At 37.6% G+C, this 24033-nt stretch overlaps 1 protein-coding gene across 3 annotated transcripts in view; it reads right to left on the bottom strand.

Annotated features, from left to right (window-relative positions):
• Positions 1 to 60: 60 nt before the first annotated feature.
• The window catches only part of LOC107585328 (stromal membrane-associated protein 1-like), a 113258-nt gene continuing 89285 nt past the window's right edge, over positions 61 to 24033 (bottom strand). For all 3 annotated transcript variants that reach the window (XM_016272326.1, XM_016272324.1, XM_016272325.1), the window contains 4 exons: positions 22465 to 22592; positions 6975 to 7200; positions 6098 to 6414; positions 61 to 425 (listed from right to left, as the gene is read on the bottom strand). In XM_016272326.1, coding sequence (XP_016127812.1) covers positions 291 to 425; positions 6098 to 6414; positions 6975 to 7200; positions 22465 to 22592 — 806 coding nt within the window. In that variant the 3' untranslated portion in view covers positions 61 to 290. The remainder of the gene's footprint in view (positions 426 to 6097; positions 6415 to 6974; positions 7201 to 22464; positions 22593 to 24033) is intronic.

The raw sequence follows: 24033 nt of genomic DNA, 5'->3' as shown, positions 1-24033 counted from the left end.
TATATATAGAGAGAGAGAGAGAGAGAGAGAGAGAGAGAGAGAGAGAGAGAGAGAGAAGAAAAAAATAATTGCAAATAGGACGCTCAAAGCTGCCAGTCTCTTACACTCCATACTCTCGCTCACTTGATCAATAAACAGGGAAAGTTGAATCGATGCTCTCCAGAGTATGGTTGGAAATAGAAAGGAGAAAAAAAAATGACAGTACATGAATAAAATTCTGGGTGCGAGTAGTGGTGGAGGAGGAGAAGAGAGGATGTGGTGCCCCTTGTCCTCCATCTTCCCTCATTAATTTACTTCCAGAGCTGGGTGCTGAGGGTCTGACCGGAGGGGGGTGCCACCCAGCCGCCCATGGGTGCACCAGGTGGCCCAAATGCCATTGGAGCACCAGAACCATTCAGGTTAATTCCAGACATCTGTTGGTTTATCTGAAAAAAAGACAAGAGGATAGATAGAAGTGTGAAACATCTTTATACACAAGACTTGTTAGCATAATTAACTATGGTCCAAAACCTACAGAGGAAGCATTATAAGGCACCATGGACACTCTACAGACAAAAAAAGATTTTATGAAAAGTGCTGTCTCCTAAAATACCACATTTTGGCTAGATTCTAAGCCATCATTACAAGCAAACGCCCCCCTCAAAATTGGCAGACAAGAGGAGAGAAATAATATTCTTAAATATTATCATAGATATTTAATTTAAAAATGTTTCTGATTTATTTATTTTTAATAAAAATTTAATTAAACATTTTAATTAAATAAAAATATTTATAATATCTGCATGAGCTATTCACTTTTATGCTTGTTAAGAGTATTGCACCTTCAGTTTGCAAACAGTAAGCTCTATTGAAATAAATAGTCTCCTTCGTAGAGCACTATTTGTGTGCTGCACAGCCTAAGTACAGTGTTTTAAATTGGTTACTTACAGTGATACATGACTCTTAGAATGCTGTCTATGAAGGTTGTTAGGTTCTGAAACAGAGCTTTGGTATTAAAAGAAAAATATAATTGTTTCTGTGGAGTTTCTACAGTAACATTAAAAGTAAAAGTGGTGTTTTTACACAATCATCTGACCAGTCATTTCACCTGTGGATGGCCTTTCCCTCCAAGGTTCCCTTTTCCTCTTTTATTTTTTTTCAGATTACTAAGCTGTCCTCTGATTTTTAAACTCATCAACCCTTTTATTACTCTTCTGCTACCTCCCTCTCTCTCTTTCATTTTCTATACCTCTACTCTTTTCCTTTGACTCCCACCAGTATTCTTCCTGAAAGCAGAGCGGCGTAGAGGAGTACGTCCTGTGGGGTGCGCTGGCGGTGGGGCAGCCCATCAGACACATCTGTCTGATTTATACCGCTGTCTCTACAGCTCATATCCAGCAGGGAGAGAAAAACTAATGGTTTCAAATAAGAAGCCCCCTATTTTTCATTATTAACTTGAATTCTGGGAACTAAAGTTTGTGCAATCTTTATCCAGCTGTCGAAAGGATATATAATGGAATACGGGATTTTCTTTCTTTGAAATAAGAGTTTGATGTACTAAGTCGACAATGCATGTACAGAACTATATAATCGACCAGTCGGTGGGTTGTCTGGCATATATACAGAGGCTAAAATAATTACAATCTTTTATTACACAAAACTAATCTCTTCACTAAGAAACTGTGGATGATAACAGGAATACTGCTCATAGCACACCATCAGTTCACCAAGCCCGACAGTAATCATCTTGAAATATGTTATTGAATGCGGTGGATCTGTGACACAAGCGGCACTTTGATGGCAATAGTGCTGGTGTTTTAGAGGGGATGAATGCAGAGAGGTGCCTTAAACCATGCTGACAGTCTTAACAGCACACTAAACCACTGTCAGCATGCTAAAAACCTCTCGGAGAAGTTGCGGTCAGTCTCTAAATTAATTCCCTGTGAAGTTACGCTTTTAAGAAAACATAACAGCTAAAGCAAAGCCGACCTCACTAATTGAATAGATGGTTGGTGTTACATAATGTTTATACGAGGTTATGTTATTGTTTACATAACTCTTTATTCACTATTCAGCAGTTCAGCCTTATCTGATGAGCGAAACAGTGAAGCGTGCCAGTACTCAGAGGCTAGCCAATCATAAAGTAGCTCATTTACATATAAAAGACTTAAGATACAACAGAACTGCTTGCTTCATAAATGGGAAATCATTCATTTAATGAAAAATTATTTATGACTATTTTTAGACTAACTAAACCATTCCAAAATGTGGGTTTTTTTTTTTTAGAAAGTAATACTTTTATTCAGTAACAGTCCGTTGAACTGATGAAAAGTGATCAAAGACATTTGACAATATTTCATAAGATTTATTTCAAATAAATGTTGTTTTTTTAAACTTTGTTCATCAAAGAATCCTGAAAAACATCACCGTTTCCACAAAAACATTAAGCACAACTGTTTTCAACATTTATAACAAGAAATGATTGAATGATGCATATTAGAATGATTTCTGAAGGATCATGTGACACCGAAGCCTGGAGTAATGGCTGCTCAAAATTCAGCTTTGCCGTCACATGAATCAGTTACATTTTAAAATATATTAGAACAGATATTGTTGAATTTTAATGATATTTAAAAACATTATTTTTTACTGTATTTTTGACCAAATACATGCAACCCTAATGAGCATAAAATGTTTTTAGACATTTCAAAAACATGTACAAAAATTCTCTGCAAATCCTCAGGAGGATCCACTGTGGATGTTGACTTCATTTTGTGCTCAAATGCACAGCAGGACAAATTTGGCCAGTCTCGTAATTACAACTACCTCCTCCTCAACACAATACTGCCTACACAGAGAAATAAGTGAGAGTGTGTGTGTTTGTAAATACTCCAAGAACAGTACTCGGCTATTCAGAGAAGTGAATATCAAACACTAATGATTCTTCTTCCCCCTGTGCACTGGTTCTCCTCAGTTCTCCTTCGGAAAATAGGGAGATGCTCTGTGAGCTGGGTAACGAAGAAAAACATCTCAAGTCAGATCCATCTTGGAAAAAAAACACTCCTCCCAGGAACTGTGCTGCAAAATTACCCTCACTCCAGAAAACCATTAAGCAAACGCATTTCTTTCCTCATCCAGTCTCTCAAAATACAAATGCGCTGCTGAAGGCCTATAACTCAGGACGCGCGCACACACACTTGCATTGTGGGGAGGGATTTTAATTAAGGCCGTGTGAGTGTAAAGCATGCTGTATTGATTTATGATGTGTAATTAACCTCCCGGAGGCTGAAATCTCGGACTCCCTCTGCTCTCAGCCTCATACACAGGGGGTCACGGGCCTCAGGAGGAGGGGGCGAGGCAAGGAGATGATAGAAGTTGAGAGGTCGGAGTCACTGAGCCCTCATCTTTAATGAGCCACATGCAGATGGGAGGTGACAGCAGGTTAGATGAGGATTTTAAAACCCTTATTATGAATCTCTGATTATACGGTGAGAGTCATAGAGAGACCTAAACTGACAGCTCGCTTTACACCTGAAATGGTTTTGAAAATGTGAAAGATCTGATATGAATAAAAGGAAAGCTTTGTGGATACCAGAGGATGCACTGTTGGAGTCGGATATGATGAATGGTAATAGCTTTGGATATAGATGTTCTCTATATAAAATCCACTGCAGTCAGTATGCTGCAATGATGATGAACGTCTACTTTTACATCAATGACCCATGGCAGATTCTAAAGAGGGTTGGCTGAAAATACATTCCCCAGAGGAACATTATCAACCTAACCTGAAGCTCTTGACCTCCGGTTTGTGACTTAAGTGTACTGTCATCAACAGTAAGTGATTAGGGCATGTTTCACTTTTTTTACCACACACAACATAATTTTGGTTCTGTTGATGTCATGATATTGTTTCACTCATCATTTGTTTGCAAGCTCCCTGAATGCTTCCTCCTCAATGGGTTCTTATGGGTTCTTATAGCTGCCAGAGATTACAGACTCTTTCCTTCGTGCAATGTAGCGAACACTTATTTAGGCCGTACACTCCAGTTAAGCCAATGTGATCAACTGTAGAGGGTTGTTTAGTTTAGGTGTTATCTGCATTCAAAGAGCTTACTAGTGGACCGATTTACTAACCCAACTTAGAAATACAATCTCTTGTCTTTACTCTAAGGACTTTCATAAGGACTTCAATAAATATCACTGGAAAACAGTATAATCTTAAAAGTTTCATTTATCTTGATCACTCTTGTCTTTATAATACAATATAAAGGTAATTTTATATTTCTATATATTTATGTGATGTGAGTACCATCCTATGAGCACTTCCTATTTACTAGGGATGTGCCGATCCGATATTCATATCGGGTATCGGCTCCGATAGTGCCATTTTTCTCGGATCAGGTATTGGTCAGAGAGGGCCGATCCAAATCCAAGATTTTTTTTTTCTATAGTTTTTAACGTGCACAGTAACTGAAATGTAAAATGGTTAAAAGAAAGGCTCAATAACTGTTGCACAGATATAATACACTACGCATCAATTTCTCTTCCCTTTGTGCTTTGCAGTTTTTAACACGAAGAGCTTACAATGTGCGCATCCAGTGTGTAGAATGATACACTTGAAGCAACACGGCATCAGGCCGTGTTGCACCTATCGTATCTATCATATGTTGTTGCCTTATTAAAAAATATGCTATACATTTAAAAGAAATGTATTTTAATATTATAGTATATACTTATATATAAATACATTCATGAATGTTTTTAATGAATAGATTTTATAATAATACAAATAGCAATGTGTAACCTTTTACATATTTAGTGCAACACTTTAATTTGTTCCCCACAAAATATTGTTTTTTCACTAAATGTTTGGATTTCTAAAATCATTGTGCACTGATTTTTCTAGAATAATTTTTGCTGCCGAATTATCCACTAACCTAGTTTATGATACATTTTTGTCATAGATTATAAATATACATAGGCCTATATTTTTTCATATTTATTGTTTATTTTATTTTTCTTTATAATGAAGTAGTCTGTATCTAGTATATTGTGAAAGAATGATTATCTGTTCCACACACAGAGATATATAAATTCTACATTTATTTAAATGAGAGAAAAAAACTTCACTGGTATCGGATCGGTATCGTAATTGGCCAATACCGAACCCTAGGTATCGGAGGCGAAAAAGGCGGATCGGAGCATCCCTACTATTTACACCTACATTTTTAAGAATGTACACTACCATTCAAAATTTTGGGGTCAATAAGATTTCTTTAAATGTTATTGAAAGTAGTCTCACCAAGGCTGCATTTATTTGATTAAAAATACTGTAAGAACAATAATATTGAGAAATAATATAACTCTATTAACAGTCTTTAGTGTCATATAATCCTTCAGAAATCCTTCCAATATGCTGATTTGGTGCTCAACAAACACACACACACACACACACACACACACACACACACACACACACACACACACACACACATATATATATATATATATACACATAGGATTCTTCGATGAACAGAAAGTTAAAAATAACAGCATTTAATGGAAATAAAAATCTTTTGTAACATTATAAATGTCTTTACTGTCATTTTTTAAACAGCTTAATGCCCTCCTTTCGGAATAAAAATAACTTTTCAAAAAAAAAAAAAAAAGTACCCTAAGCTTTGAACGTAATGATTATGTTTATGATAATATAATATTTATTTATATTAATAATCACTAATATTCATAATTTTAGATACAAATAAGGTAAATATAGCACTTACATTTAACGTAAAATTACGTAATAATATAATACATATTATACAAATATTATTAAACATTAAACTATTAAACTGTCTTCGCATTCCTTGAACCACATGCCATCACTCCAAAATCCCACTCTTCAAAGGCATTTCAGCAAACCAAATGGACTTCTAGCATAGACTTAAAATAGCATAGGATGTTTCTAAAGTGTACTTTATGTCGTTCATAGGCCTAGAGCTGTCACGGAGACGTGTGTGATTTCATAAGAGACTTATTTCAGTGACTGAAGGAACATTTTATATGTGGTAAACTGCTAACAGCACCATTAACAGTCACAAATCCAAATATAACATACCTGTGCCATATTCCACTGTCCTTGTTGACCTGGTTGCATGGCATACATATTTTGAGGGGACACCATGCCCTGAGGTCCCATCATGCCTGGGGCCAAGCCCATTACTCCTGGGTGTGCGTTTCCCATGAAACCGTTAGGCATCGTCATGCCAACCATCATGCCTGTATTCTGGCCCATCATAGCACCGCCCTGCCCCATGACGGCCCCCATCATAGTAGTGGGCGGCATGGCTCCTCCCATCGCAGGGAAGGCCTGGAAGTTCCCCTGTGGCTGTGCAGGGAACTGCATCTGAGATGGGCCCATGAACATTGCAGTTGCTGTGGGAGCAGAAACGCACAAAGGTACACAAATAAGAAGATTTACACATGATGACATGTTCAATATGTTCAAAGAGACCAGAGGACCATGACACACAAAGCTTCACAGATGGAAGAGAGCGATCAATATCTGCGCTAATGTGTGCAGTTCCTCGCCTCGGCCCAGAGGAAATGGATCTTTGAGACAGAAGAGGTGTGCAGGATGAAAGGGGGCGTCTAAATCGTCCTGATGGTGGAGAATTGGCAGCGCCTTCATTTGGAGCATCTGAGGTTTTTGGAAATGTCTTCTTTGAAGAGTAGGGCAAGCGAAGCAGGCAGCTTTAAACCACGTTCAGCAGTATCAGAGTGCTGAGACACGCAGTGCTTGAATTATTGATACTCCCATTAAAGCAGGGCTTCTCAAGAACCTTGCTTGCTTTCGCTTTCACACAAACACACTCCCACAGCACCATTAGAAATGGACTCCGGATGCATAGCGCCATTTATAGATCTGCATTCTCTCGCTCAGATCGCTTATTCTCTGAGGAATAAGAAAGTGGGACTCTGGGGGATGGATGTACCTTGTGCAGGCTGTTGTGGGACGTTGCTGGAGCCATACAAGGAGAGAATGGAGTCCTTGGAGAGAGGTTTCTTGGCCGAGTCCTCTGCTTTGCTGCTCCCGCTGGTTTCGCTGAACAGGTCCAGATCACCCTGTGCTGAAGCAGCACTTCCTGTGCCTGTAGCACCTGCCACAGCCCCTCCGGCGGGGTTGGCCTGAGCGCTCCCAGCTGCCTTACTGGAACTGACCTGCAGAGCACAGGAGATGGTTGACTTCAAGCCACACACTCTCAACACTGGCTTATGGAGCTTCACACAATAACTCCCTCACATATCAATACAACTCAATAGCAATCACAGACACGCATGGATATATCTGTGGGCCTTAAAATCATGAGCCAAATGAGGTATCTCAAAAGACTTTCCAGTCTAAATGGTGGGAAATGTTTGCCAAATCAACTGGATACAGCTCTGAAACATCCATAAAGAAAGAAATAACACTAACAGAAAAGTAAAAAGAGGTAATTATCTTCATGTTCATGTTAAATTATATACTATTTCATCTAAATAAATTAAAAATGAAACAGTTAACACTAAAATCAATCATTTTAGCAATAAATGTAAAAACAAATACTATGAAAAGTACCATTTAAAAAAATAAATATATTAAATTGTCATTTAATGTTTATTTTTCAATATTAATTTATTATTAATATTTTCTAAATATTTAAGAGTGTTATGAAATTTGTGTTTTTAATGATCAAAGATCTTGCTTTCCTAGACTTGTTTTTAAAGGGGTTAAGTGCACTTATCAGCTGGCTGACCAGTTATGACCAGCAAACCAGTTCAGGCTAGTCTTAACTGGATTAAAATGTTGCTGCCACAGTACAAGTAAATGTGCACTAATACTACCAAAATTTTGCTATGGCTTTGAGTTAGGCACACGGATATGCTGCGTTGACCACTCAGACCTGTAGCGAATTTTGTGGGGGGAAATCTTTCGTCCTCTTGTTAAATGCTTAATCACATTCATTCCTACTCATGTGACAGAATTTTGCCCATGAACATTCACAGAACAATTGTAAATGTGACCGTATCTGGCATGGCATGGCAAACAATCAAATCAAACTTGGCTAAAAATATCCATCCTGTATAAACTCAGATGAGAGAAGACAAACACACACATATGAAAGAAAGGTTTCATAACCTTCAAACAGAGAAATTACATTAATTAGACTGCAGCTGTGATGAATGAATAGCTCAGGAAGAGGAGACACAATTCACCGTTTACACAAACTTACAGCGCACACAAATAACAGAAGATGGAGGAGACAATCAGTAAGAGGCAGTTTGTGTTCAGTCAAAGCACCTGCATCCTTTTACTGAATTACAGTCACGTGATGCTAGACTAGCAGCCACAAAGCTGCAGATGGTACGGCTGATGTCATGGTTACCCTCGGAAAAGCAAGTCTGTCAATACGAAACTGAGGAAAAGTTCTAGGCCTAAATCATAGTTCATATTTCCAGGAAAGTCAGCATGGTGACAAGTAACTTGCTGACTCAACAGTGGCCCAATGTCATGTTCAGTGATGTGCGAGACCTGGCTGAGTCTTGCTGAGGTTTGGCACAGGCTCCATTCCATTTGTGAATAAGAATCAGGAGGGCATCACACCATTGTAAGCAAGGACTGAGGACAATACGCTGGAAGCACACCATGCTTTAACTATAATACATATTAGCCATGCCAGGTGGACCTAATGAAACCTAGTGTCTTTGTCCTCTTGCTTTGAGGATATTTATAAATTAGTGATCAAATTAACATGTTACAGCTACAAAAAATATTTATACAAATATAGACAATTTGGTTGGTCTTGAGCAGCAAATCAGCAGAATGATTTCTGAAGGATCATGCGACACTGAACACTGGAGTAAGGACTGCTAAAAATTCAGCTTTCCAATCAGTGGAATAAATTACATTTTAAATTATATTAATACAGTAAAGAGTTATTTTAAATTGTAATAATATCTCACAATATTACTGTTTTTACTGTATTTTTGATCAAATTCTGTAAATGCAGCCTTGGTGCACATAAGAGACTTCCTTCAAAATCATTTTAAAAAAATTATGCTCGTGGTTGTGATGAAGTAAGAGCAATTGGCAATGATAAAAGTCTGACTTAAACTTTATATTTCAACAGGAAATAAGTTAACACAGGAAAGAAACTGTACTCGCCAAACGATTTCACATGGTCTTTTAAGAACTAGAGCTAATCATAATGTTTCACCCTCGATAGAGAGAAAGAGAAAAGCAGAGAGAAGAAGTGAAAACAGAGGGGAGAATGTGCCACATCATTTGAATTCAAATCGAGCGAAAACAAATAGATGTGTATCAATCGATTTTCCTCAGAAAAATCTTCCCACTTTAGTATCATTAAGTGGCAAACATGCTTACTCAGATGGCAGATATCGAACAGGCCATTCTCTGAAGTTCACTGCTGAAGTACGTGCCTGACATGAGCTCATAAATAAAACTAAATGAAAAGAGCGTGATTCAGAGACCATCTCCGCTCTCCCACTGTCAATCCATCAGTGTCCCGGAGCTCTGGGAACGGAAATGTTCCACAGTAATCAGAGACAAAAAGGCAGGGTTGGGAGGACGGGTGGAGGTTGGCAGGGACACATGTGGATGCTTTCTTCCCATTTAGATGGGCTGACGATATGGAGCTCTGCGCTTAGGTATGCGGGAGTAACACCTCCAGCTGCTGATAAGAAGCGAGCTGAGCTGAACGCGGGTGAACAGCACTGTGGCGCGATAAGCCAAACACTGACTCGCAGATCTGATACGCGAACCCCTCGGATGATTAACCTGTGAAGGCTGATGCTAACACAACTGCATGCTACAGCCTATAATGGGTTTAGCCTTTGATATGCACGAGAGAAAAGAGGCGAGGAACAAAGAAATCACACAAACACTTGACAGCTAGTCTCAAGACCCCAGCAACAAGCAAGAACATACTTACTTGGCAAGGAGTGAGCCTTTTATTCAGGCCACATTATGAAAAAGAGATGACATAAGCCCTTTTCTCTATTTGTAATATGAGTGACATTTGAAGGGATCCATACGGGAGTCCGCAGAGGGACACAAGAAATGCCATTAGAATTAAAAATAGATGTGGAGGGGGAAGCCAGGAGACCTAAACTCCATAATTCAGGGAGAGGAACAGATATATGCTCTACGAATAAGAGGGAAAGACAACTTTTGTGTTCACATGTACACGTCTATAGTTTAACGATAGAGGGAGAGAACTAACGACAGATAGAATGATGGATCGAATGATGGACAGAGAGAATGAGAGATTGATAACTAGAATGATAGACAGACAGACAGACACAAAGACCGACGGACAGATTGAGAAACTACAGAGAACAAACAACAGACAGAATGATAGATAAGACTGTCTGAACAACAGACAGAATGAATGATAGAATGATAGATAGAATGAACAACAGGGAAAGACAAATGATTAACAGATAGAACGATAGATAGATTAAATGCTAGATTGATAGACGGATAGACAGGTCGTTGACAATGGATAAAAAGACAGACTGATAGATGCATAATTTTTATATTATAGATTACTATCTATCTATCTAATGACTGTGAAGTACTTTTATAATATCAAATATAGTATTTACTCAAAGTATACGATTTCGGACAAACTCTCGTATTTCCCTCCCTTTCGAAAGTAGTCCTTCCCATTCCCCACAATCAGTGTGGCACCAAATCCATGAATATTTGATCTTTCCCACCCCAACATTAGCACAAAAACACACACGCTCCATACAAACACACAGTGCAGCCTGTATTTCACTGTTGCATTCACGGAGCAATATGCATATTCTAGCTCTACCCACCCCCAAACACAATTCACTCGCTCACTCATACCCACAGAGAGAGAGGGGGGCGTGAGGGAGAGAGAGATTTTACGTGCAACAGAGTAGGCTTTGTCTGATTAGCAGCCCCACAAGATAATTAGCACTCTGGTGGTGCTGTGGGCTGGGCTAATCCAGTTTCCCCAACAGCATCCTTCTGTCTGGGAAACCAGAAAAACCCAAGCACAAAAAAATAAAAAATAGAAGAGAAGAAACAAAAGAACAGAAGTGCCTCAAAATCACAAATGTGTTAGGTTGGATTTGGTGAAGATGGTTGTTCGCAGCAGCGGGTGCATGCTGGGTATGTGCCAGAGCAGAGTCTGGCAGTGCCACCCTGCCAAGGTCCCACTGCAGCTCAGAGTCTGAGGATCAGTCAGCAGGAAAGAGCGGATGAGACAAGAGGACATCTGGGGAATACACAGCTACACAATCAACAATATGAAGGGGGGAAATAAACAAATGCATAAACTAAAATAAACTATTTATACAAAAAATCCACTGTCACAAAACTATTAAAAAACTAAATATCAGATTGAGTAAAAAAAAAATACAGATTGCTCATAATAAAACATGTTGGTGTGATGGAATATCATAAATTCAATAAAGTAGTTCTATTGCTTAAACCAATGATCCTCAATCTGGCTCGCAAGATCCACTTTCCTGCAGAGTTTAGCACCAACCCTATAATCAAACAAACCTACCTGTGATTTTCTAATGATCCTGAAGACATTGATTAGCAAACTCAGGTGTGTTTGATTAGGGTAGAGCTAAACTCTGCAGGAAAGTGGATCTCACGAGCCAGATTTGAGGATCACTGGCTTAAACTGTGAATTTCCTTACAAACAACAATGCTATCAGCCCCAAGCTGCAGAGATTCTCTGGTTGTATTGTGTTCATGACCTCCACTGGTACAGCAGACGTTCTGAAGAAGCTCGTCGCTCCGGTGCTGCTCTGGGATCTGTTAACTGTGTTAGTTAACAGTGGTTACAGATAGAAGATGAAGAAATATGAGCCTGCATTAGCACTCTGACCTATATGCTTCCAGTCAGCCTTCTGTAATGTATCCACTGCCTCGCTTCAGCCATGATCGATACTCGGCTGGTATAGACTTCAGTCATAGTGCCATTAAGTGCAGGTCATATTCCCACATACTGTATAAACAGCATGATTTCACTTTCTTCTTCACACATGACCACAAATACCTTATGTATTAAAAGCCACTACAGCACTAATTTAACATTTCAATAGGTAAGCACTTCATGCGATTCTACTAAACATTGATTTTATTTTCTGGGCCGTATCTGCGGAAATGGCTGTCAATGCATTAAACAATTTAAAGGGGTCATATGATGCTACATGCACTTTTACAAGTTGTTTGAACTGAAATGTGTGTTGGCAGTGTGTGTATACAACCACCCTAAAAGGATAAAAATCCACCGGGTGGTTTTTTTTAATCTGCTCAAATCTTTTCCCCTTTCTTAAATCGAGCCGATCTCAGATGCCTGTCTCACCGCCGAAGCGGATGTAGACAAGAATGACTCCTAAGCGACTGAGGTGTTCTGTTGTTGAATGCAAGAATGAACATTATTACAGTCGTCATTTACTCCCGACATCTGAGCTGCTAAAGACGCAGTGGATTACGTTTGTTTTTGAAGGGAATGTGCCCCCGATCTACATAAATGCATCTATGTTCATGTGAATCATTCATGATCCAGCCTCACCTACAGAAGAAGTGAGTGTAAGGTTTTTTTAATGAATCTTTGCAAATTGCCTTTCCTAATAATGTGCTAATTAGCAAGTTTCACGATGAATGCGGCTAAAGTAAACAGTCCCTCAGAAAGCAGCTTGGAAGAGAGGGGAGGGGTCAGCATAGCTCATTAACATTTAAAGGAAAATGCTACAAAACGGTCTGCTCTGAAAAGAGCTTGTTTTTGTCAGGGTAAAAAAGGTGTTTTTTACACTACCATTGAGAAATTTTAACCAAACTATGTTACAGACTTTCCATTAAGACCCTAAAGAATCAAATCAACTTGTGGAAAATGGGCATCCTAAGACCCCTTTAATGCATTTCATTTTACATTGTGCTATTAAATGAAATCACATTTATTGGTATAACTTAATTATAAGTTAATAAATAATCAGCTACAAAAAGAGGCACTCATCACAAGGAAATTCATTCTTGCTAATTCCATCTAAAAATATTTCAGCTACATTTTCCCCTAACAAACCTGAGAATAAAGCCTGATGGCATTCTGACCCTAGTCTTAACATCCAATGCCGTGCTTGCATACCCAAGGACGTTCTGCCTCAAGAATACTTCTAAGAAAATTAGCTGTCCTGGAAAAGTAAGACCACGCATACATACACTCACTATAAATGTGAAAAAAAGCAAGACCAATTAAGGCCAGCTTACCCCGTCTGGTAAATAGAAAAATTAATACACTTGATGCTTTACTGTCCCTGAATCCTAAAATATGCATAAGTGTTCTTTAAATATCCTAACAATTTGCATGTGGTCACAAGCGATGGCCTCACCTTTTCCTGAGACGTGCGAGTGGATTGGCTGTGTTTCCAAGCTCTGTGGCTCTAAGGTAGAGCTGGTAACATGCGTGAATTTGCATTGTGCAGGGCTGGAGCGTGAAATAAGTTAATCCTCCAGTACAGCGGGTCCTCAGGCAGTCCTTTGTGAGAACCAACCATTCATGCACTTGTCTGTAATGTCGTCTACAACCTTGGGATAGTATCATATAACAGTTTCTAAAGGTTTCATGAGTAGGGCAGACATGGGACAAAAGGATGCTGGTTAGCACCTGCTAGATGATGACGCAACTAAACCATCCAGCTGAAAAAAAAGCATTCTTCTCCATGCTTACAGTATTTTAGACCTCCTTGTACCCTTGCAGATGTGGGTGTGTTGTTCTAATCAGATACAGAGGATGGAGGCATGTACAATAGTGGTTCAATGGATCACAAATCTCACAGTTCGGATCACATTACGGTTTTTGACCCACGGATTGGATCATTTTTCGGATCAGCAAAAAACTTGTTTACCATTTATTACTTAAAGCGAAGCACTTCTTTGATACCACAGCAAATACTACTAGATTAACTAAGAAAGTTTAAACATGATTAAAGAGGCAAGAGAACAGCCAGTTAAAATAAGAACAAATACACAAATTACAAGCATAGATAAATACAACAGAATATGTTACAAATAAAATAAGGTTGGTAGTATTCAAGTGACGTTACTTTCAAATACAGAAATGTAATAATTAGGGAAAATAACACTGCATAGTGTTCACTGTATAAATTAAATATAGATTTTTATCACAGCTGTTCTGTTGTTTGATGATCATTAATGACAGCAGCAGTATTTATATGCCGCTGTCCCTTTTAAGACCTGATGCACGGATCTGGTATAATGATACACATCACACCCGATTTCTTTCTCAGCTGTTTTCATTCACTTGAGACATAACTGACTGCGTTTACCTGAATGATTGTTGAGATGGGTATTTTGTCAATTTTATGTGCATGTGTCTCTTTAGAGGATTCAGTTCGGTGAATCGTGGGGCTTGGTCTGTACGGATCACGGATCAACTACGATCCGTTTAACCACTTATATACAAGTACAGTGGGTACGGAAAGTATTCAGACCCCCTTAAATTTTTCACTCTTTGTTATATTGCAGCCATTTGCTAAAATCATTTAATATTCATTTTTTTCCCTCATTAATGTACACACAGCACCCCATATTGACAGAAAAACACAGAATTGTTGACATTTTTGCAGATTTATTAAAAAAGAAAAACTGAAACGACCTCAGATGCTTCTGACTCCAGAGGAGGAGGTGTAAAATAAAGTACTCTGTGACTGGAAAGAGGTAGAAATGCTGTATTTAACAAAACAGATGTAATTTCTCAGTGTTTATAAATAGGCATTTTTTTCCTTTATTAAATGTACGTGCCATCTTTCACATCAAATTCTTACATTGTTTCAATTAATCCAGTTAGAATAATAAGAAAATGTGGAGTTGTTACCATTCAAATGAAATCAGTATCAACAAACTCCATCGTGTTTTTCTGTCAATATGGGGTGCTGTGTGTACATTAATGAGGAAAAAAATTAACTTAAATGATTTTAGCAAATGGCTGCAATATAACAAAGAGTGAAAAATTTAAGGGGGTCTGAATACTTTCCGTACCCACTGTATATGGTGATTTGACTAACTACGGGGACAAACACGGGACAGAACCAGAGTGGAAACAGAAGCCTTTGGATTGCAGAATACCGTAATTTTAACACTCCATAGACAAACATATGCACATTCTGCCACTGGTGGTAGTAATAGCCCTTAACCCAGATGATACGTCTGCCAGTGAGCCACTTCTCAGCAGCAGACATTAAAATTAGAGATGCACCGATTGCAATTTTCTTGGCAGATTCCGATTTTTTTTGCAAGTGTGACCTGCCAAAAATCTACTTTTTTCAATGAAAAAAAATTTAATTAGCATTTAATAAAATAAATTACAAAAACATTACAAAACAACTTTCAAAATAAAGTACTCTGTGACTGGAAAGAGGTAGAAATGCTGTATTTAACAAAACAGATGTAATTTCTCAGTGTTTATAAATAGGCATTTTTTTCCCTTATTAAATGTACGTGCCATCTTTCACATCAAATTCTTACATTGTTTCAATTAATCCAGTTAGAATAATAAGAAAATGTGGATCAACAAACTCCATCTTTCCACTGCAGAGGAAACAGAAGCTCCATCTGAAGTGGCATTAGATGTATTTACACAGACTGTTTAAAGAAGCTGAGAGCTGTCAAATTAATTTACACCACAAAACTGCAAATGCATAAATAATATTATAAGATTAATTATTTAAATAATTTTTCTGAACCTACAGATAAGAAATGTGGGGGAAAATGCAATGATACTTTTAATTATGAAACCAAACCTTTAACATTTAGTCATTCATTCAACCCATTCGTTTAAACTGCTGGTTCATTCAGAAACGAGGCAGAAGGGACTGTCTTTATGAATGGCTCACTAAATCACTGACTCACTCAATTCATTCAAAATCGTGGATTCATTCAGTAACAAAATACCGCTCAGAGACACGCAACAGTTCTGCTGTGGCTTTGATTGGAACTATTTTCAACAGCAAAACTGAGCAAAAACTGTGCAAAATTGTGACAAATGTTACGTCTAGTGATGTAAAAGAACAATGTATTTCGATATGACTGTTCAGACTGAGGTCACATTGCAAAATATCTGACTTATCTATAATATCTGATTTAGCACAGCATATAGAAGTGGCACAAATCAGAATCTAAATTTTTTTTTATTTCATGTGATTTATGTTGTGTTCACACTGTTATTGGGGGGAAAATGGATTTGGGTCACTTTTGCCCACAGTCTAAATTTAGCCTAATATTCTATATACTATTATTTTCTTTAAATATATACAGTGACTAGTCTCAAAAATACTTTGCTGTTACAAATCCATATAGCAAAGTGAACAATTTTTTTAGCAGCAAAGCCTGAATTCAAAACCTGGATAAAGTCGACGCCCCGCAGCACACCGGCCACCACAGAGCATTTTCTCTTTGTAGAGGTGTACACACTGAACTAGCTCAGCTTTCATTAGGCATAAGTCCTACTGAGCAACCATCTGTGCTTAAAAAACACACATGAAACACAGAGACTGTCTACACTGCAGCTCTCTAGTGTGTGTAGATACAGCGTACATACCTACATGTGCTCTGAGAGGCTCAATGTGGTTTTCCACTGTGCTGCACGCATGCAGCGCAGAATGTGTGGCGCATGGCATGCCCATATGTTGAGCGCGAGGGCCCACGGAGCTCAAAAGAGCACAAGTGGATCAATAGCTGTGCTCTTAAAGGGCTGATTGTGGGTTTTGTTGAGATATGGCTTTTAAACAGCTGAATGATTCATTAGTGAGTCAGCACACTATACATCCTGTGTGTTGCAGATTCTGGGGCGAGACTAGTGCAGGAAAACAGCTGACAGATGGTACTAAGCAAAATTACTTAAGTAAAGCAAACCTTTCTGCAATTACATGACCTAGTCTGGTAGACTGCATCAATGTATGAGCAGAAAGAGGTTTCAAATTCGAACAACCCTGTAATACATCAGAATCCTAATTTTAAGAGGATAATAAGCAGCTAAATGCTAAAAGGATCATCTGCAAGATATGGAAGTGGAGAGATGTGTGATTTTTGGGTTAAGTCATGTCGTGGTGTAGGGGCATGAGATATATTGGTACCATATTAATATCATAAACACTGTAAGAAGGGATTTTTTTTGAAGCTGCAAGTAAAACAAAGTATGTTTTACAAAAAAACTACTATTTCAATCTTTCTACTTAATATTTTCACTCAGGTTTATGAAATTTGTTTAAATGAATCCTACATGAAGTAGTTTTTTTTCAGTGAAGTAGTTTTTTTTCTTGTTATTTGTACAGGCTGGTACTGGTTATTTAATTGTTTTTGCTCATTAACCCTATTTTTACATTTAGATCACCTTTTCTTTCATCTAACACGCTTTAACTTTAAAATTAATCTTTAAAAGCAATAATAATTTAAATAACACTGTTAAATGTAATCCTTGGCAAACGTCAAAACTAATATTAATTATACTGTACAATATAATGTTTTGATCCACTTCTAGCATTTAAAACCATTGCTTTTATTTATATTTTATGATACTAAACCAGTATCGTTGCATCATGGTTCCCAAACTCCAGTGCCAAAAGACACATAAAAACTTATTGTAAACAATTTACAATAAGGTTCCATTTGTTAACATTAGTCAACTTGAACTAGCAATGAAAAATACTCCTAAACCCTTTATTAATCATTAATCATCTGGAATACAGACACATCTGTTAATATCATTTAATGGACATGAGGATAATGTGAACTAACAATGAACTGTTGTATTTTTATTAACTAACTTCAAAAAAAGATTATTAAGTAGTGACAAATGCATTGCTCATTGTTAATGTCAGTTAATGCATTAACTAACGTTAACTAATGGGACCTTATTATAATGTGCTACCAACTTCTCAATTGACAAAAAAACCCACAACAGTGATAAACATCATGTGTCTAATATGTGAATAGCGAATAATCATGATGCAAATGAGCAGAGACGTTCTGCATCCACAACGCTCATGAAATGTTGATGTTGATATTCTCACAACCCTTATGTGCACAGACAGCTTGATTAGGGAGCTGGAGTGAAACAGGCTGGTCAGGATGTCAATAATAGGGAGGGATTTGCTGCTAACTGAACACCATGGGATACCAGAACTGGCTAGCAGTTGTGCACTCATATAGAAGCTGCAGGGAGGGGGAAGTCCTACGGAGGAGACTGCGTGTGCATGTCTCAGGGGGTGATATAAAAGCTGGCAGTAGATGAGATGTGAAAAGAGGAAGTGTGAGGACAGATTAACATGCACCGGCTGGAGTCACACTGAAAGAATGGAGAATACGGAAGCCCGGCAGTTTCTCATCAAAGGCTCTAACTGTCTCTCGCGCTCTCATCTTTCTCTCCCCTTAGGATTAGGGAGAACTGTGAGTGACTTGATTCAGGCCCTCATGCCAACCAATCAGAGATCTCCTGCTTGTTCACACATGTAAAAAAAAAAATAAAAATAAAAAATCAGCATACATTCCCTCATTACTTCATATTAATTTCTCATCCTCTCCACTTTTGTTTTTCCAAAAAGTTTGCATGCTTATTGTTGTATCATGCTAGGTGTTCAACTGAATATGCATGTCTACGATCTAAAATTATTATTAATATCATAAGTATCAAAGTATTAATATCAAATATCATAAGAGTGAATGTGAATATGTGAATGGGTTGCTGTTGGGCTGATATGGAACAGTGTAATTTTAGTATTATTTCTATACTATTATTGTATTTATTAATATTTTAAATTTAACTTTTTATATTTTCAGGTTTCATTTTCGTTTAAGTTAATTTTTAGCATAATTTTTGTAATTCAGCCACATTGGAGGGTTTTCGAGCATGAACCGCCTTTTTAAGGTCATGCCACAGCATCTCAATAGGATTCAGGTCAGGACATTGACTAGGCCACTCCAAAATCTTCATTTTGTTTTTCTTCATCCATTCAGAGGTGAACTTGCTGGTGTGTTTTGGATCATTGTCCTGCTGCAGAAAATAATCAGGCCTGGGTGTGGCTACAGAAATTGAACTCAGGTGTGATAAACCACAGTTTTAACAGGGGGCCAAACACTTCTTCACACAGGGCCATGTAGTTTTGGATTTTGTTTTCCCTTAATAATAAAAACCTTCATTTAAAAACTGCATGTTGTGTTTACTTGTGTTATCTTTGACTAATATTTAAATTTGTTTGATGATCTGAAACATTAAAGTGTGACACACATGCAAAAAAATAAGAAATCAGGAACACCACTTTTTCACACCACCGTATATATAAAATCTTATTCAGGTGTCTTGAATGTTTGGAAATGTAAACGAATATTTCCTACTAACACACTACAGCAAAAGATATAAATTACTGGCATAAAACAATTTTTTGTTAGTGAAAATACTAATGGCCTAAGACTTTTGCATAGTACTGTAATTATAAATAATTCTAGCTTTAATTTATTTTTATTTCAGTTTTAGTCATTTTAGTACTTCAGTTAGTTGCATTTCTAATTTTCATTAACTTTTTTCCATTTAATATTTATACTTGATTTAATTTCAGATGCTTTCTAACTAACGAAAAAATTTGTAATAGTTTTAGTTAATAACAACAACACTGATATGGAGGCGAGGTCAGGCTTCTCTGTGCACATCCTGCAGTCGCTCTTGCTTCCTAAAATCACTGTTTGAGGAAAAACAAATCCTCATTCACACACATAAGCAATCCAATTCCAAAAAGTGACACATCTTCAGAAATGCGAAAAGCCTCCAAATCCTTTAAAGAGCCAGTGTGCGGCTCTTTCAGACACATCTTCCACTCAAAGACACAACAAATAAGAATGAAGGCATAATGCTGCCATCTTCCCTCATCAGACACCCACTGCCGCTCAATTCATCTGAAGAATAAGAGCAGAGATTGACAGCATGCTGTTGAGACTGAATGCCTTGTGAAGCCCTGAGTATTGGCTTACTATTCTTAAGTGATCTATCTTTAGCTCCTCTTTATCCTTTATTAGCATCCCATGAGAATGCAGAATGCACATGTACATTGTGTAGGAAGGGCTGATTTCCACTTGGCCAGAGCTGAGTAGGAGGGCATCAATAATTCGAGAAGTCCAAGTCAGTCCAGCGGCTTTACACACCTCTCAATAAAACATTGATTCAAGTGGGGAAAAAGCTTTTTGTCAAGTGACTTTTCTGGCTTCAGCTCAGCTTCAGGCTTCCAAGATCAAAAAAGAGAATCCTCCTTGAGCTATTCTGAGAACGATGGCCAAAACAGGAGTAAAGGAGGATGGGAATGGACCTTAGTCAGGGTAGACACACGCCCTATTGAATTTTTCAAAACTCAACTTTCAAAACGGTTTCATTGAGTTTTGTCAACTGAAAATTCTTTTGTAAAGATGTTTCATCATCTGAACAATCGGTACATTGTTAAACAACAGTAAGATCTTTCGAAAACACTGTACTTCTGTGCCTCACAGCCTCATTTTCATTCCTGCCAAAAAATTCAATGTGGCGCAACCCTGACTAAGGTCTATCGAGGGAGAAAAGGTGAAAGTGGAGACAGTGTAGGGTTAGTGAGAGTGGATCCCAGAGGTGAAGACCAGCTTTCACAAAGACAAATTGCTACTCATGCTGGGATCTTCCAGCGTCCTGATTAGCTATGAACATGTAAATCAGTGGTTATCAACATTTTTTTGGCCAATGCCCATCTATACAGTATTTAGATCACTTATTGCCCTTCAACAAATAAAATGTAGTCTGAATATTAATGTTGATTATTATTCTGTGTTAATAATATTTCTATGGGTAATTATTACAACATAAAAAAAACCTGATAATGCCCGGTAATGGATACAAAGTGCAACATTATTTTATCCAAATATATGAAAAAAATTTGCTGAACACTACATTTAACAGTGTTAATCAGCATTAGATGATAGCAAAGGTCCTTCAAATGTAAAAAATAAGGAAAATGCTGATGTACAATTAAATGCACAATATGAGCCAACAAAACCAAAATTTGAACCACTAAGGTTCAGACAGATTATGCATCTCTAACATGTATTTGCCAAACTTCTCTGCCTCCTCTTAACATGATTCTGCTTTTATCCCTCTCTTCTCTTGACATTATTAAACATTTCTCCTCTTCACTCTTCTCAGTGAATGGTTGTAATAAATGCTAATATCCCTCATTATTCATGCTGCATCCTTTGGCAAATCAATTCTGTCAGCCACAACTAGACAGGCACAATGTAATCATGTTGTTTGTGGAGGAAATTAAAACAATTGGGTTTGACCTTTTCTTTGTCTCTCTCAGTCAGATGAATTTAGACTGAATGAGGGCAAGCAGGAACAGACATGTTTTGTGACCTAAGAAAAATAATGCTTCTTGTTTAACTTGTACCTCCATTCCCTTACAAATGAGGCACACTGGTCTATGAAGGTCTGCTTAGCATTAGCCACCACATGCCATGACAAATTACCAAATGTACCAAAAGAGTTCAGGTGGTTTGTGGGTCGCTGACATTGCACTGCCATTGACTTTTTTAATTTAATATCATCATATCAGGATAAAATATATATGAAAATATAAAACAAATGTATATTTTAGGTGCTGGTCACCTTTTCTTTTTTAACAATTTCCAATAAATATTTCCAGTTAATTCGCAGCTATGTAAATAGTTCCACACAGTGACAAAATAATTTTTTTAATTACAAAATAAATATTTTTCCACTGTCCACATTAAGGATCAGGATATTTTTTTTTATGTCTACGAAAAAGTTTCCTATTGCTCACTAAGGTTGCATTTATTTGATCAAGAATAAAAACAGAAATATTATTACAATTTTAAATAACTCTATTCTATTTTAATATATTTAAAAATTATTTATTCCTGTGATGGCAAAGATGAAATTTTCTTATCTTCATCATTATTAAAAGTGTCGTGCTGCTTAATATTTTTGTGGAAACTGTAATACCTTCTTTTCCAGGAATCTTTGATGAATAGAAATTACAAAAGAATGGCAATTATTTGAAATAGAAAAAATATTTGAACATAAATGTGTTTACGGTCACTTTTGATAAATTTAATTAATCCTTGCTCAATAAAGGTATTAATTTCCTTAAAATTCTTTCTGACCTCAAACTTTTGAGCAGTAGCATAATACATAAAAAAAATACATATAGCATGTCACACCGCAGGACACTGCTGTCAATGGTTGTCAACTACCCAGCACTGAGAAATTGGTGTGACTGACATGACAACAGGATAGAGCAGGTATTTTGAGTCAAGAACGAACGAACGAACGAACACACACACACACACAATTGGCTATTGATGTATCCATTAGTGGACTCATGTACCTGGTTTGTGTTGGTGTTTGAGGGCAGAGGGTTGGATACCATTGGTCCAAAGATGTCCAAGTCGTCACTGATTGGTGCTGCACTGCTTGTCCCCGCCCCACTGCTGGCAGAGCTGGCTGTGGGTGCATCTGAGTGAGAGAGAACCAAAGGTCATTACAGACATGGACAAAGTGTCAACTGCATTATATAGAGTAACAGTCACTGTAGATTTTTATTGGTTTCACACCAAACTTAAAGAAATACAGTGACCAGAAAGTGTTTAGAGTCACACATAAATATATTTCATTGCCTTGAATAACATGTAAAACGGTGTCAACGGTTTTGAAGACCACTGTAGCATTTGGACCAATCAGACACACAACTTTTTGTTATATTTAACAAATAATATCGAACTCCCCATCACCTAACCAAATGGCCAATTACGAGGGTCTATGGACCCTTCCCCCGAAATGCACCTAACACCTCAGAAAAGCAGAACAGGCCTCTGGTTCCATGGTAACCAATGCTGATATCACTGGTTTTATGGCCTAAAAGGAATGCAGGGGATAAACTCCCTCATTTTCCTCATAAGAAAGGCACAAATGCACAGGAGAAACTGACTTTTCTACTAATTAATTCATAGGAAAACCTTCTTTGAATGAACACCCATTTTCTTCAGGCCATTGTGTATATTATTGCTGTGTTGTATTTAATCTGTTGTATTATAGACTATTTTTATTCATGCTTACGATAAACCACTCATTCATATAAGTAACTATTTCATGTCTAGTATCTATGAATTTGCCTTCTTATGATCGAAACAAGCGTGGATATTATATGGTGGTACATAGGCAATATATATTAGGGCCCTGAGAATCGTTAATAATTTCGATTTAAGTCCATTTGCAAATTACCATGCTTAGAGAACAAAGGGGTCGTAAACCCTCCAGCAATTGCCACCTCCCGCTCGGAAATTCTATTTTGCTCATTGGACAAGCCCATCTTGAAAGGCGGAGATCTTCTCCGACCTTAAAGGCCCGGCTCCAGGGACCCGCTCTGTTCGGTGGTTCAGTGAGATGCTAAGATGAAGATGTGAGAAACGCTCCAGGATACCAAAGCTCGTGCCAGGCTCCGGCCTAGTCCTTTTCATTCATCAAGTGATTCTGACTCAAACTAGCTCTTTTTCATCAACCAACTTCAGCAAGATCTTGGGGCCTTAAGATTGCATCAGGAATCTTTTTCAGACATACGCAAGTATCAAACTTAGTCGATTTAATTGATGCATTAAGTATCAGTTACACCTTTTTGCAAGGTTTGTTTGAACTAAGAATCTGACGTTTTCCCTCAGGTTTTAGATCTGCTGAATATGCAAAATGGTTCCATAAATGTCATTCCTTATGTCTCTTTCTTTAGTGCTAAACTTTAACCCTTTCCTATACCAACTGTATGTGTGTGTGTGTGTATGTGTATGTTAGACCGGCTTAATGTGTTTATGTAGTATGTTAGACTAGTTTAAGTGTTTATGTAGTTAATAAAACCTTACTTGTATCACACTTGACGTGTTCATTGTTTACTCATAACCGGAGTCAA

The sequence above is a fragment of the Sinocyclocheilus grahami genome, unplaced genomic scaffold, assembly GCF_001515645.1.
Source record: "Sinocyclocheilus grahami isolate Dianchi unplaced genomic scaffold, SAMN03320097.WGS_v1.1 scaffold69.1, whole genome shotgun sequence".
Taxonomy (NCBI): domain Eukaryota; kingdom Metazoa; phylum Chordata; class Actinopteri; order Cypriniformes; family Cyprinidae; genus Sinocyclocheilus; species Sinocyclocheilus grahami.
Note: the sequence above shows the minus strand (reverse complement) of the source record. Positions and strands in the feature narration are given on the sequence as shown.